This window comes from Exophiala xenobiotica (assembly GCF_000835505.1).
Source record: "Exophiala xenobiotica strain CBS 118157 unplaced genomic scaffold supercont1.5, whole genome shotgun sequence".
Classification (NCBI taxonomy): Eukaryota; Fungi; Ascomycota; class Eurotiomycetes; order Chaetothyriales; family Herpotrichiellaceae; genus Exophiala; species Exophiala xenobiotica.
This window is the reverse complement of record NW_013562490.1, coordinates 810,247-824,319: the sequence shown is the minus strand read 5'-3', so window position 1 is coordinate 824,319 and position 14,073 is coordinate 810,247. Positions and strand designations below refer to the sequence as shown.

Below are 14,073 nucleotides of genomic sequence, written 5' to 3'. Positions count from 1 at the left end.
ACGAGCTAAGGCCCCCGAGTGAACCAGATGGCGGCTTCTGGACCTTGATTCCGCGGTCCAGCCGCCTTACCCCAGTCCTCGACTACTTCAGCCAGCCGTGCCCGCCGTTCGGCTGTTGTCAACTTGTCGTCGTTCTCACTCTTCTCGGGGTCTATCATTGTTGACCTCCTCCTTTGCGTTTTCCTCCTCCCTGAAGGCGACAAGGTCCTAAAAGGGAGAAGTCAAATCCTTTCCAAAGTTGAGGCACCGAAGTGACACTGCTATCTTCCCAGGGAATCGGGGACAGCAAGAAGCCGCCATGACTTCGAACTTCTCCACAGAGTCTCTTGCGAAGCTCTCTGCCGCTTCAGCACAACACCTATCCAATCTATCATGGCTCTGGTCAAGATACCTCATACCCGCCATTGTGGCGTACCCTTTTCTATGCTCACTCTTACGCTTTCGCCGGCTGAAGGCTCTCCAAGCGAAATACAAATATGGCACTCGTGAACACCCATCGTACGAAGGCATGACGGTCAAGGAGGCCCACGACATCATCGAGGCAGTCAGTGACCTAGAATTTCCGGCACTGTTCGAAAAAGGGTTGCAATTTGCTCTCTTCAGGACCTACGGCATCCCAACCATCAGCGAACTCCTCGTCAAGACAACTCAGTTGTCCACGAGCAAAAACGTCGGCAAGCGTTACGCAGACACGGGCGTGCTGTTGGTCGACATGTACGCGCCGGAACCGGAGAGCGAGAAATGTTACGAGGCATACGCCAGGCTGAACTACCTACACGGTCACTACATCAAACAGGGCAAGATCAGCAATAACGATATGCTGTATACCTTGTCGCTGTTCATGAATCAGCCGGTCGAATGGATCAATAAATATGAATGGCGGCAGCTGACCGACCTTGAGAAATGCGCTATGGGCGTGTTCCACAAGGCCATGGGCGATGGGATGGGAATTTCATTTGAGCCGCTGCCGTCATATTCCACGGGATGGAAGGATGGGCTGCAGTTCTACCGCGAATTGGATACCTGGGCCAAGGAGTATGAGCGCAAGTACATGGTCCCTCACAAGGATAACTACGACACGGCCGTCCAGACACGGCAGCTTCTGATCAACACGTATCCATCCTTTATGAAAGGCGTCATGACCAAGGCGATGAGCTCAACACTAGATGAAAGACTGAGGGAGGCCATTCTGTTCGAGAAGGCGCCCGCAAGTTATACCAAGTTCTTCAACGGATTCATGGAGCTAAGGAGGTTCCTGTTGCGTTACCTCTCGCTACCGAGACCGTGGTTCATGAAGAATCCGTTCCAAACGAAAGAGCCAGATAAGAATGGAAGACGTTATATCCTGAAGTGGGATACCACGCCGACATATGTGAAGCCGACGCTGTGGAATCGGTGGGGACCAGGAGCGTTCACTGGGATGCTTCTCGGCATCCCAAGGCCGGGAGACAAGGACACCTATCCTGAAGGCTTCCAGATCAAGGCTACGGGGCCATCGGTGTTTGCTGGGAAGGGCGAGAAGGAAATGGAGATTACGAAGGAGAGGTTGAGGAAGGAGAGGACAGGTGGATGTCCATTTGTGATGAGAAACTGATAAGGTAGCTTGGCTTGTGAAAAGATCTTGATGTAGGCGAGAAAATCTCGAATCATTCTTGGATATCTAGAGTATTCTTTCTTGGGCGCGATCGCGATCTTGCCCTGTGTCGTGCACCACTGTACGGGTATCATACAGTATATGTCCAGATAATCAGCGCTGTCAAAGGCCTGGCGAATTTGCAGTGGGCATCCGATGAGATCCGATGAAAGTTACGGCGGGGAGCCGCTTCCCAAGGTATGCGCTGATTGCCGACAAGGCCATGGGGCCTGACAGGTCCCGAAGTTCGGCTCAACAGCGAGGATGGTCGGCTCAGAATGTGATGCCAGTACCTATCAAGGCCTTACAGGGCGTGGAGCGGGCTTCTCCATAACACCCACAAACCGACAGCAGCCGATGATATCCAGGTATGTTGTCACAAGCTCTTAAAGGCTTCAAAATGCCGGCCGAGGCGCGGGGGTGTTTGCTTTACTGGTGGTATTCCTCGTAAAGCTGCAGGCAGGGTGTTTGTATGGTTCCTTCGCTTCTTACTGTTCACGAGGTTCAAAATGGCTGCTTCTTCTGGTAGACGTTTGTTCTCTTTCCCCCAACGTTCAGTATCTTCTTCAGCAACGCAGTTCATCCGCAAGTTCCATTCTTCGCCATCCAGCATGTCGACCCTGGCCGCATTCAGACTCCCCAACATTACGAACGAGCCAAACAAGCACTACGCTCAAAGCTCGCCCGATCGAGAAGGCCTCACCTCCGCCCTCGAGGCATTGAAATCCAAGATCCCCCTCGAAGTCCCCCTCGTCGTCTCCGGCAAGTCTGTCAAGACGTCCTCGATCCTCACCCAGAACAACCCTTCTTCCCACTCAACGTCGATCGCAAAGTACTCGAACGCCTCGACCGAGGATGTCCAGAATGCCATCGATGGCGCTCTGGCGGCCAAACCGGCATGGGAATCTCTGCCCTTCGCCGACCGAGCCGCCATCTTCCTCAAAGCAGCAGACTTGATCAGCACAAAATATAGATACGAGATCATGGCCGCGACAATGCTAGGACAGGGGAAGAACGCATGGCAAGCAGAGATCGATGCGGCGGCCGAGTTGATTGACTTCCTGAGGTTCAACGTCCGTTATGCAGAAGAGCTGTACGCACAACAACCTCCATATAACTCGCCTGGGGTGTGGAACCGAGTCGAATACAGGCCGTTGGAGGGCTTTGTCTACGCCATTTCACCCTTCAACTTCACTGCCATCGGTGGTAATCTGCCCGGTGCTCCTGCGCTGATGGGCAACGTGGTGCTTTGGAAACCGAGTCCTTCTGCGATCGCCTCAAACTACCTCGTCCACCAAATCTTGATGGAGGCCGGTCTACCGGCGGGTGTCATACAATTCGTTCCCGGTGATGCGGAGGAAGTCACCAAAGCCATCCTCTCGCATAAGCAGTTCGCCGCTCTACACTACACAGGCTCGACGGCTGTGTTCCGGAAACTCTACAGTCAAATCGGCCAGGGAATCGCCGAGGGACGATACAAGGGGTATCCAAGAATCGTGGGAGAAACGGGCGGCAAGAACTTCCACTTGATCCACAACAGCGCAGACGTCGACAACGCGGTGGCACAGACCGTCCGCGGCGCTTTCGAGTACCAAGGCCAGAAATGCAGTGCCTGTTCAAGACTATACGTCCCTTCCTCCATCTGGTCCGAGTTCAAATCCAAACTCGTGGCCGAGACAGAAAAGCTCAAGGTCGGACCACCCGAGGAATTCGGCAATTTCATCGGCCCAGTGATCCACGAAGCCAGTTTCAAGAAGCTGTCGGGCGTCATCGACGCCGCGAAGGACGACTCAAGTCTTGAACTTCTCACTGGCGGCAAGTACGACAACTCGACAGGTTATTTCATCCATCCAACCATCTATCTTTCAAAGGACCCTATGCACAAGAACTTCACGACCGAATTCTTCGGACCGATCCTGACGGTGCATGTTTACGACGACTCTAAACCCGATGCCTTCGAACGCGTCTGCGAACTCGTGGACAGCACCTCAGACTACGGTCTCACAGGCGCGGTGTTCGCACAGGACCGCGCTGCGGTACGGTATGCCGAAGAGGCGCTGAGAAATGCCGCGGGCAATTATTACATCAATTGCAAGTGTACAGGTCAGTCACCCTTGTCACCCACGCCCCCTTCCACATTTGGGAGATTTCCAATTGTGCTAACTTAGTCGTGTGTGTGCAGGAGCTGTTGTCGGGCAACAACCTTTTGGCGGTGCTAGATCTTCTGGCACAAACGACAAGGCCGGATCAGCCGCCATCCTATCGCGTTTTGTGAGTATGAGGTCGATGAAGGAGGAGACGCTGCCGATCTCAAAGGTCGAATATCCTTCCAACGACGTCTGATTGTCCCGAGTACTATTGTGGTGGATAAAAATTATGTTTCATGTTTACTGTTTACTCACGCGAACGCCTTGTTGGTGATGAATAATGAGAATGGAATTCGCAATGGCGCAGTTAGACAAAAGCCCTGTCGGTTCGCTTTCGCATACTTAGTTAGGGACAGTAAGGTAGCATAGCAGTCAACAAAGTTATAATATTCTCTTGTGCCAATACGACAGTAGAAATCGCATGCAGAATGGGTCTGGTTCGAAATCCTACTGTGCTAACTTAGTTCTCTTCTCTCGGCTCACGGATTGTATGGTATGTACAGCTCATCGAGTCTATTTTCGTCTTACTAGACGAAAAGAGAGCGCATTCGCATACTCGACTCTGTGTTCAAGAGACCAACATACACACACAACAGTCAAAAGACGGTATTAATGTAGATAGAACATGCTACCTATGCACTGGATTTGCACCGATTTCTTACAGAAAACATGAGTCTCGCCTACCCATTTGGCTATGCAGAAGAAGCAATTTCCCAAACAATGAATGAAGGCTTACACAACGCCCAGTAGCAGAAACTCGCTGATAAAACGGCAAAGCTAACGTACGTTTCCGCAGCTGGAAGGATAACTGATGAATGCAACACACCGAAACCATGCGCAGGCACTAATACCGTTGCTCTGAATCCAATGAGCTCAATCTCAATCCCTTCCATGTTCCATTCCGCAGCATATGCATTGCCCTGGCGCCTGGCCCTTTCACCGCCACCGAGCACCTTCAAGGGTTGGAGTCAAACAAAGCCCATGTACTCAGGCAGATTCCAGCAATGCCCATTTGTCATGACGCCGTTTTTTGCCATAACCATAAACATCCCATTTGCAATGTGAGGTAAGCCGCAGTCCTCACTCTTTTTTCCAAACGCCGTTGCTATTTAGCAATAAAAAAAACCAGTTGCAATTTGCATGCCCGTAAGGTGGTCGCAGCCCGGACCAGTATCTGAGCTGATCATCGGATTCAGGGGAATATCCGAAGTAAACCTGGCGTGTTCTGTGTCTTGGGAGTCGATGCCGGTGTTATCGATATGGTGGTAACGATGCTGATGCTATTCTATGTGGGATATCATTTTCAATCGTGAGAAAAGAATGGTGCAGACATGAAGGATGACCTTTCCTAAAAAGGCTGATGTGATCGGACATGTCATACGTGCTTTCAGATGAAGCTGGAGAAGTGCTCCGTCGTCCGTGCAGGTAAGTGTGATCTTGTGTCGGGTTGTAATGCCAGCAGCTATTGTACGAGCTTGACATCGGCAACCGAGACACCGCCGTTCATATGGCTTGCACCATAGTCCTTGGCCCACTTTCGCGACATGATTGATGCTATTAAGAGGTTAGCGTTGGGGACGATGGCTAGGTGAAACGTGGCACTTGCCCTTGAGGAACTTTTTGCTGGCATATTTCTTGAATAATGCTTCGTGGGCAACAGGAGCCTGAAGATAGTCCACCATCAGATCGAAGACTGGCAGGATCTCGTCCTCAGAATAGCCGGCGAACTTGGTCAATGTTGCGTCCTGTGGATGTCAGTGTCGTCACACGAGAGACGGATTTAGTCACATACCCATGCACCGCGTTCAAGTATCATGCGGGCGAGGTACATAGCCGCCGCCGCGATATGGCTCTGTTTGTACTCGAGGAAACGATGGTCGACAAGGCTGAGCTCCATGAAGTACTTTCCAAGAGTGCGGGTTTGGATGTCGTAGTTGTCTGCCTTGGAAATTCTTCGCAGGAAGTTCATAGGGTTGGGATAGCTGAGATCGTACTTGAGAGTCGACAGGGTGTATCGTTCGGCGCTGAGCACTTCATCGACAGTGAAGCCATCATCCGCGACATGGACGAAGTTGCCCACGTGTGGTGACAGGACTTCTTCGTACTTGGAGGCGATGAACATTGCGGTGATGCCGACCAGTTGAAGTTTATCGAGGGGCACAACCTTCTGGGACAGGAACCTATCGACGATGTTGACGGCCAGGAACAAGGTTTCAGGCAACAACCGAAATCGAGTGTGCACCTCGATCAGCCAGTCGACGAGAATGCCTCTCATCTTCCATTCGAGATCGTCTTGGTGGTCCATGTAGTTAGGGTTTGGTTGCGTGACATCTTCCAGAGCGCTGTAGTATTCAAAGATTTCGCGTACGTATTCGGCACACATGGATGGGTCGTCGAGGTCTTCGGCATCAAGGTCGGCAACAATGTCGTAGGTTTCTTCCCCCTGAGCAGCTTCTTCAACGGCTTCCTCGATGCAAGACTTCTTCCGTGGTGGCTGTTCAACATCTGGGGTAGCATCTTTGGATGAAGGGACAGTTGATGTTGATGTCTGTGTCCGTCTCTTGGCACCCATGACACCTGAACCACTGCCCGGCTTCTTTGCGTCCGACCCAGACTTGGGCTTGACATTGTTGTCCTTGACACCCAAGGCAGCTCTTGACGAGTTTGTTCTTGACAGCTTCTGAACACCACCAGCTGAGGGTTGTGCAACCTTTGATGGAAGCCCGGCCTTGCTGGCAACTGCCTTCTTTCCTTCCTGGACTACCTCGACACCTTTGGCGGCATTGGTCACGTCTCCCAACGCACGTCTTCTCTGGGTACCATTTGCTGTGGTCGAGGTCTTCTTGGTCGGGAGAGGTTTCTTTGCCAGCGAGGTATCCTCATTATTGGAAAGGCCAGCGGCTTTGGCACGCGTCAAACGTGTGGACTGAATGGCGGTGTTCTCATCGTTTTCGTTGTTAACTACTCGCTGTCGAGTGCGAGACTGTAGGTGGGTCAGTGCGTGTCCAAGAGACGCGTAGAGTGGAGGGCGTGAGGGGGACGTGAGGTCTACTTACGACAGGCATCTTGAATATGAGACGCCGTTGTGGCGGATGAGGTGTCGAGAGGACGAAGAAGTGTTCGAGTTAGGTAGGAGAAGAAGAACAAGAGGTCAAGTAGCTGTGTTCGAGACCCAGTCAGCATTGACTTGTGCAAGGAATTCAATCTGATTGGGGAATGACGCACGAGCTTCTCAGACGCGGGTTGCTGGAGATTGACCTCAAGATTGCGAGGACGTCAAGGTTGATTGAGAAGATCTGAAGCCGTATAACCGTGAGGCTCTCGCGTCTTTCTGTTCTTGCTGGAGTACGCAGTCAACACGAGTATTGTTGCGGCGCGTTCTTGGTACGGTGGAATTCAGAGCGGTCGAAGGTCAGACGTGTATGGTGGAACACGGAAAGGCAAAGGCCAAAATGCAAGGTGACCAGATGGAAGATGCTCAGAAAGACCGTGGTCGACGTCTAGAAGGCTTCGAGGAGGAGTTTTGGAGGTGGAAGGAGGTCTGAAGTGCAAGACAACAGATACTGACTGGGTCGATTGTGATGTTTGATGCGGCAGCAGGCGAGGTGCAGTTCAGTTGGTTCAGTTGGTAGCAAGATGGTGGAGCTGTTGGCCGGTTGTTTTTCCTTGGCAACCGGCGTTGCTTCGAGGCGCGCCGCAGAGAGAAACCAGTCACTGACCAGTCCAAGCTTCAGCTGAGAGCCTTTCAAAGATCGTCCCGCAGAAGCTTCGTTGGTACAAGATGCTGCTGTAGAGCTGCAGAGAGTGGTATGATAATTGATTGAATTATGTTGCAGTTGTGCCAGCAAGAGATGCAGTGTCGGACAACGAGGACAGAAGGACGGGTGGAAGAGAAGTGAGGAGATGAAATTCTGGAAAGGTGATGGGATGAATACCTGGGCACCCAAGGTAGGTAAGTGATGGGGCACTTTTCACGCCTTTTGCTGGAAACTGAATGGGCAGCAGCACGTTGGGGGCGCGCCTGGCGTTGTTGTCAGTGCCGGCTTAATACGCTAACCACCTGTTACCAGGCAACCAACCTCGCCATCATCACCAATCACAAATGCTTCACAATAATGCATGATGCTTCAAGAATTGCCTTCATCTCGATTTAGAATCCATGCTCTTGCTTAGCCCAGCTCATAGGTATCTATTACATACTTCGTCGTTTCGGTAGTCATGCGGCGTGAAAAAGGTCATCGTCCTCATGAGGTGGTACTACTGTACAGAGTCCTGCGCATTGTCGTTTCTCTTATGCGGTGGAAACCCTACCTTCTATTCTTCCTTCCTCATCCTACTTGCCTAGAGCATGGCGCTGAAAGACTGGTTTCACGTTCCCCTCCAAGATGACACTTCCCGGAATCTCCTTGTCATGAATCGGACTTGCTTCAGCCTCGCCCCCCTCCCAGCGGCTTAGGAGCTGATTGCTCTCAACAGGTTTGATCTCCGCTCGTGCCGTGCCAACAGTGATGTGCGCAATAGGGTTGGCAGTCGGCCAGGTCTTAGCTCCATCACCGGGATAGATGCGCACAACGAAAACCATGATGCGATCATCCCAGACCACCCTCTCCAGCTTGACTCGTGCACTTCCAAGACTGGGCGTCAGCTTGTCCTTTTCCCGGAGATCAATGTTGGCGATTGCGTTCCTGTAGGCTTCTGTGTACATCTGCCACATATCTGGACGCTGGCTCGCTGATGCACGATGAATCAACGTCACATGGAACTCGCCTTGGATTCGACGTGACTGCTTCAGCATCCGATACGTGCGTGCCTCGTCGGCAGGGGCCGAGTCGAACATCTTCCCCAGGAGGGAATTGATTTGAGTGGGAGAGACAGGGACACTGAAGTACTCGAGCTTGCCCATCAACTGGTCTGGCGTTAATGACTTTCCCTGTACGGGACCATTCTGCTGCGCATTCTTCTGGTTCTTTCCCTGATTTCCTGGCCTGTTGTTGAAGGAAAGATCATGCTTGGTGGTGACTTCATGCTGCATGGCAAATTCAATGGCTTCTTGCATCTCTTTGTCGCCAGGCATCTCTTCTGGAAGCAGGCCTGGGTACGAATTGTACAAGTGAGTAATGACAGTCTCCAAGTTCTCCAGCGACGATGCAGACACATCCAGATCGATCACTTCGTCAAAGTCATTGTCCGGTGGTGAATTTGGGTCACACCCCTGAAATCGCTGCAAGAAGCCCTCCATAATTGAGATGATTTCATCTGGGCTTTTGCTTCCAGCTTGAATAGTCTGGTGGTTGTCTCCCCGCTCCAGCACTCTCTCACGTGTAACTCTGCGAATGTCGTCAAGCATACGGTTCTTCGGCTCATGAACATAATGCAACGCCACAAATCGTGTCTCGGGCAGCACTTTGCTGACGTCGTTGATGATCTGTTCTCGTTCTCGTTTCTGATGATTATTCCGGTCGGCGATGACTACTCTGTGGGTCCCCATGGAGTTGGTCACAGCGTATGCAAACCGCTGGGCTCGATCTTTTCTCCCCTCAATGTTGTCGTTCTGGATGTGACCAAAGTTGAAGAGCTTGACCAACGCAGTCGCCACGGTGGTCTTACCGCAACCGATAGTTGCAATAGGAACCAACACAACATGTGAGATTTGCCCCTGCCCGCTCGTGTCGACTCCTTGCGCCTTCTCGAGTGCAATAATGTCAGAACCCTTCTGTCCTATATTGGCAAGGAATCCGTCCCTCATCTTGATTATGCCATGATTTTGGTTATAGAGTTTGCCGATTGCAGGATCCTTGGCCAGCTGGCGTCGTGCGTAGGTCAGATACTCTTCGGTGATTTTCTTGTGCTTTCTGATCTTCGGAGGTTTGCCAGCAATGACGGCTTTGGTGCACTCTCGCCATTGTCGATACATCAGATAAGGTTCCTCAAATTTGTACTTGAAGAACCAATCCACAGCATGTGCCGACTCTTTGCTTCTCAACTTGCATCTGACGACGAACCCCTCGGTGTCCCTTCCCTCCCATGAACCTGTCTCGGCACACCTTGCCAAGAATTGTTTGACCTCGTCAAGAGTCTGAATGATGACATACTGTGCTTTCTTAAAACCCCAAGTGTCGGCAAACTCATGTACTTCGGGACCAGACAAAGTGGCAAAATCAGGAAGGTTGAAGTTGATGCCATGAAGATAGAGGCCAGCGGTGTCAGGGGGATATTCGAGAACGTGTTCTTCGAACTCGTCATCGCACAACTCAGCGACAGCTGTGACATTCATCTTTCTCAGTGCCAGTGCCAACTCACGAGTCGTCTTGCCCACACTTTCCAAGTGCTTTTTAACCCACTTTTCCCCGACCACTGCATGACTCTGGGCGACGTCTGAACGTGCACCTGTTGAGTGCTTGCTGCAGACAAGAAGTGTACCATCCTCAAGACCCGACATGAAGATGATGCAGCCATTCTCCTTGACGCTGAGCTCATATGGGCCGGTAGTGTCATTTTCAATGTTCTCCCACTTTGTGCTCGGGACTTCGTCAACATTGAAGAATTTGTCATATCCTCGAATGGCGATTTCTGGCGTGCCATCAGATCTCTTAGTCGTAAATAGGCCTCGGGCATAGGTTGGCAGGTCATCTCGTTTGTAATCCCAGTCGTTGAAGCGCCACGAGTCGACGGTGGCGTCTGAGCCTTCGACCGCAAAAGTGGTCTTCTTGCAAGAGAACCCCTTGCGGCCCCCTCTGCCTTTTCCTTTGTTGGCTTCGAGGGTTTTCACGAGTTCCGCCACTTCATGCGGATCCTGAGACATGTTGGAGCCGGATCTGATTGAGCACGAATGGAAGGCCAGTGCGAGTAAAGGACAGTGCAATACCAACGATGCTTTTTCTGCTTTGAGATGTACTTTGGTTGAAAGAACGACAGGTTGAAAGTTAAGCCAACCGTGAATAGAAAGCACAACCTGGCTGAATTATATCATGGCAGGGACCCTCGACTCCTCAATGAGACTTGACCAAGTCGCCGCAATGTGACTGGAATAGTGCTAGGCAACAATGAGTCACAGAGCCACAGAGTGAATACTGCAGTCTTCAACTGTTTGAGTGAGCCCTGTAAGCGGAAGGATTGTGGCCTCTCTCGCGTGGACAGCCTTGCCTCCGTTTTTCAGTTGAAGGATCGACCATAAAGAAAAGTTGCAGATCCCCGCAATGACTCAATAATTGGGTACCTTGTCACGTCGGCTTCCCAGGGAAATTTTTCCCTGCGATTCACCTGCGTCCGTCATTGACATTGGATAACCTCGCGCCCATGAAGACTGATATGAGGCCTACAAGATTCACGACTTAACACATCTCTCCGTCTCAGCATGTCTATATCGGATCTCAATCCATTCCTCCTCGCCGCTCTCACTCCCGACCCAGATTCTCGCCTGCTGCCACTCCTTCGAGCGAAACCCGAACTCGCTTCTGCCCAAGATGCTCATGGCTATTCTCTGCTACATGCTGCATCTTCCTACAACCATGTGGAACTCCTGCGGTCACTGGTTCACGAGTTCAATGTCGATGTGAACCTCAAAGATGAGGACGGCGAGACCTGCCTGTTTGTCGCCGAGACTGTAGAGGTTGCGAAATGTCTAGTCGAAGAATTGCACGTTGATCTAGGCGTTCGGAATGATGAGGGCATGACAGCAGCGGAGAAATTCGAGTCCGAGCAAGAATACCCAGAAATCGCAGAATATCTTCAGCCCCACGCTGCTCAAAACACGACTGCAGATGCGGCATCGAGTCGAGCTGGACCCGTTTCAAATGGCATCCAGCATCCCCCACCTCTCCCACCAAACGTAACCTTCAACATCGACACTGCACCAAGTGCGACGGGTAGCAGCATGGACCAGGAACCTGACCCGGAGTTTAGGAGGAGGATCGAAGAGCTAGCGGCCAGGGAGAATTTCCACACCGACGAAGGCCAGAGAGAGTTGCGCGAGCTGATCACGGATGCCGTCAGAGGTGTCGGGAGCGAGGAAAGAGACGTTCGGAGACGACTCGGATGATCGTCTGAAATGGGTCCAGCTTAGAATAGGAAAAGATCACGAAAAGGTGGCGAGTTTCTTGAATCAGTACGGGCGAATGAGAGGTGTTGGAACAGGCACGAAATCTTCGCATCAGATATACTACAGGGTATCTGAGGATATGTGCAGAGGGCTGGTGTGTGCTCAGTCGTTCATCTGCCAATTGTCAGCAAGCTGTACCGGTATTGGCGAGAGAAAGGCCAAAGACACATGCTTGGATAGCACAGTCTTTCGTGGGGAAAATGTACCCATGCAGCAACTCGCCCACCTCCTATCCTTGCTGCAAAGCGCAGACCCGTGCTTCCCATTGGGAAATAGCTGACCAGGTACCACACCAACGCGACGAGCTGGACAATGGACGAAACCAGGGTCAGGATGGTGGAATGGAGCTTCAGGTCAGGTCAGCAACGATATTTGATGAACAAGGCGGCAGTCAATACGTACGCCGACGGCGAAGTAAATGGTCATGACAATGGAGCCAAAGTAGGCTGCGGTGAAAGGCAGTCGAGGACCGGACATGAGGTGAACGGCATATTGGTAAGGGCCCATCAAGAATGCCCAAGATGCGAGGAACAGCATGGAACCGACGGACCACCTATCGCGACGCGTCAGCCACACAGACATCTCCATGCATACGGATGCATAAACCCAAGATCCCGATTGCCCAACAGGACGACAAGCGAGAGTCGAACGCCCAGGGTATGATCTCCAGCATGAACCCTCATTCTTGTAATGGAAGAAGCTGACATCATCATGGGGTTACGCGTTGTCACATGGCCTGTTGACTTGGACCGAAATGGTGTGCAGCCACAACCCAAGAAAGGAAAAGGTAGAAACACTTACAGAATAGCAAACTTTCGAGGCTTGAGTGAGAGCACTGGGAACAGTGCAAAACAGATAACAAAGCATGCCAAAGCGGCAAGATTGCATCCACCAAAAATAAGAAGTCGGTCCCATCGGCTTACTGTAGAAGCAGTGGTGTCAGCACATGTTGGCCATCAGAATGTCGTTAAAAGATCGATAGAAAATGACTCAGAAGCATCTGCGTCGCCAACTTACAGGCAAACCACCCTTCTTCCTCCTCTCTCCTTGTAGGCGCAGGCAGCGGCGCACCGGGAGCCTCGTGGGTGGGTAACTGGACATAGCCTCTACCACCAAAAGGGTTCAACGACGACAGCCTGGAGATGATGGGGGTTGAAGATGTATTGGCCGGCAAGTCGGGATCTCTTCTCGACCACCCCAACGAATTCAATGAATCCCGAAATGCTGTCGAAGTCATCTTGACCGGTCACTCCACCCACTTCAAGTTGTGTCTTCCCCCCTAAAGACTTGTGACAGACGCACGGAATCTGTTTCCTCAAGTAGACAACACCCTATTTCTGTCCCTGCCTGTTTGTGGAATAGCAACGTCTTTCCCACAGTGCGCTGAATGCGTCAAAAACCAAGCCGAGCGTAAACAAGGGAAAGATGATCCGGAGGGTCTCTGCTGGAGCTAGCGTCACATTCGCAATCTGATCGGCGACAAGGCTGCCCTTGGATGTATTTGGAGCTAGAGCAACAAGTCAAGAAGAAGTTGGCCACGGGCAAACAGCGAAGTGGCCGGATTGAACGCTTGTGTAGGTAGGAGGGCGGCTGCCTGCAGAATGTCTGAGGGAGGTTCGTTTGTCTTTGTCGAAGCGGAGTCGACCGAAATCCCAAAGGGCAGATACGGGGTCCAGACTGATCAATTGAGGTCTTGATGCAGAGATAGCGGCAGTGAACAGACCACCTTCAAGGGCAAGAGGATTCAATCGAGGCGTCGAGCAGCAGGCTGCGTTGAGAAGGTAGAGTTGAGCAAGCAGACAATCGGGCTGTAGATCCAAGGTGCCACCGTTGGCTAATACCAGACAGGCTAGTGCGCGAATGTGTCAGTGCGGAGGCTTCCAATCACAACCGGCACTCTTACTCCTTCATGTATCTATCACTCGCATACTGACCATCATGACCCTGGTCACGACTGTCACCCAGCGCCTAACAAGCATTCTTCACGAGTCTTCCATTCAAGTCTGGACTGAACCACCAATACGAGGTTCATGCATGTCCGGAGCTAACCTGTCTGTGGCGGACAGACCGCAGGAAGCTAAGAGCCAGTCGCCAGAAGCCATCGGGACGAAGCAGCCGAAAGGCTCAAGCTTGTCTCAATTGTACTGCCCACAAGGTTGCTTTTATGACACTGCGGAGTGCTTCTGACGTACTAC

At 51.7% G+C, this 14,073-nt stretch overlaps 6 protein-coding genes across 7 annotated transcripts; 3 read left to right on the top strand and 3 right to left on the bottom strand.

Moving 5' to 3' along the window:
• Positions 1-119: 119 nt before the first annotated feature.
• On the top strand, positions 120-1,669 carry PV05_08018 (uncharacterized protein). Its single transcript, XM_013457508.1, has one exon. It carries the CDS (start codon positions 299-301, stop codon positions 1,592-1,594), a length of 1,296 nt encoding a protein of 431 aa, XP_013312962.1. The 5' UTR covers positions 120-298; the 3' UTR covers positions 1,595-1,669.
• Positions 1,670-2,055: 386 nt separating this feature from the next.
• Positions 2,056-4,189, top strand: PV05_08017 (1-pyrroline-5-carboxylate dehydrogenase). Its single transcript, XM_013457507.1, has 2 exons — positions 2,056-3,736; positions 3,816-4,189. Exons 1-2 carry the CDS (start codon positions 2,143-2,145, stop codon positions 3,974-3,976), a joined length of 1,755 nt encoding a protein of 584 aa, XP_013312961.1. The 5' UTR covers positions 2,056-2,142; the 3' UTR covers positions 3,977-4,189.
• Positions 4,190-4,357: 168 nt separating this feature from the next.
• On the bottom strand, positions 4,358-7,686 carry PV05_08016. 2 transcript variants are annotated; one of them, XM_013457505.1, is made up of 5 exons: positions 7,006-7,686; positions 6,837-6,939; positions 5,573-6,763; positions 5,387-5,525; positions 4,358-5,334 (listed from the first exon to the last, which is right to left on the bottom strand). In XM_013457505.1, the coding sequence occupies exons 2-5, from the start codon at positions 6,843-6,845 to the stop codon at positions 5,243-5,245; spliced, it is 1,431 nt and encodes a 476-aa protein (XP_013312959.1). In that variant the 5' UTR covers positions 6,846-6,939; positions 7,006-7,686; the 3' UTR covers positions 4,358-5,242. The 2 variants fall into 2 exon arrangements, with proteins under 2 accessions (XP_013312959.1, XP_013312960.1); XM_013457506.1 differs by having other exon boundaries at positions 6,837-7,686.
• A 230-nt stretch (positions 7,687-7,916) lies between these two features.
• On the bottom strand, positions 7,917-10,935 carry PV05_08015 (uncharacterized protein). The gene has a single exon (XM_013457504.1). It carries the CDS (start codon positions 10,580-10,582, stop codon positions 8,114-8,116), a length of 2,469 nt encoding a protein of 822 aa, XP_013312958.1. The 5' UTR covers positions 10,583-10,935; the 3' UTR covers positions 7,917-8,113.
• Positions 10,936-11,046: 111 nt separating this feature from the next.
• On the top strand, positions 11,047-12,842 carry PV05_08014 (uncharacterized protein). Its single transcript, XM_013457503.1, has one exon. The coding sequence runs from the start codon at positions 11,135-11,137 to the stop codon at positions 11,816-11,818; it is 684 nt and encodes a 227-aa protein (XP_013312957.1). The 5' UTR covers positions 11,047-11,134; the 3' UTR covers positions 11,819-12,842.
• PV05_08013 (uncharacterized protein) lies at positions 11,361-13,651 on the bottom strand. Its single transcript, XM_013457502.1, has 5 exons — positions 12,896-13,651; positions 12,680-12,800; positions 12,281-12,431; positions 12,085-12,225; positions 11,361-11,992 (listed from the first exon to the last, which is right to left on the bottom strand). The coding sequence occupies exons 1-5, from the start codon at positions 13,113-13,115 to the stop codon at positions 11,981-11,983; spliced, it is 645 nt and encodes a 214-aa protein (XP_013312956.1). The 5' UTR covers positions 13,116-13,651; the 3' UTR covers positions 11,361-11,980.
• Positions 13,652-14,073: the final 422 nt, after the last annotated feature.

Excerpts from the sequence above, each read along its gene's own strand:
- PV05_08016 (XM_013457506.1), bottom strand. Across the intron at positions 5,526-5,572 it reads TACTTGAACGCGGTGCATGG|GACGCAACATTGACCAAGTT; the intron begins GTATGTGACTAA and ends TGACATCCACAG. Across the intron at positions 5,335-5,386 it reads CAGCAAAAAGTTCCTCAAGG|CATCAATCATGTCGCGAAAG; the intron begins GCAAGTGCCACG and ends ACCTCTTAATAG.
- PV05_08013 (XM_013457502.1), bottom strand. The coding sequence starts at position 13,115 with ATGACTTCGACAGCATTTCGGGATTCATTGAATTCGTTGGGGTGGTCG. Across the intron at positions 12,801-12,895 it reads GGAAGAAGGGTGGTTTGCCT|TAAGCCGATGGGACCGACTT; the intron begins GTAAGTTGGCGA and ends CTGCTTCTACAG. Across the intron at positions 12,432-12,679 it reads CCTCGAAAGTTTGCTATTCT|GTGGTCCGTCGGTTCCATGC; the intron begins GTAAGTGTTTCT and ends GCGTCGCGATAG.
- PV05_08017 (XM_013457507.1), top strand. The coding sequence starts at position 2,143 with ATGGCTGCTTCTTCTGGTAGACGTTTGTTCTCTTTCCCCCAACGTTCA. Across the intron at positions 3,737-3,815 it reads CATCAATTGCAAGTGTACAG|GAGCTGTTGTCGGGCAACAA; the intron begins GTCAGTCACCCT and ends GTGTGTGTGCAG.
- PV05_08018 (XM_013457508.1), top strand. The coding sequence starts at position 299 with ATGACTTCGAACTTCTCCACAGAGTCTCTTGCGAAGCTCTCTGCCGCT.
- PV05_08014 (XM_013457503.1), top strand. The coding sequence starts at position 11,135 with ATGTCTATATCGGATCTCAATCCATTCCTCCTCGCCGCTCTCACTCCC.
- PV05_08015 (XM_013457504.1), bottom strand. The coding sequence starts at position 10,582 with ATGTCTCAGGATCCGCATGAAGTGGCGGAACTCGTGAAAACCCTCGAA.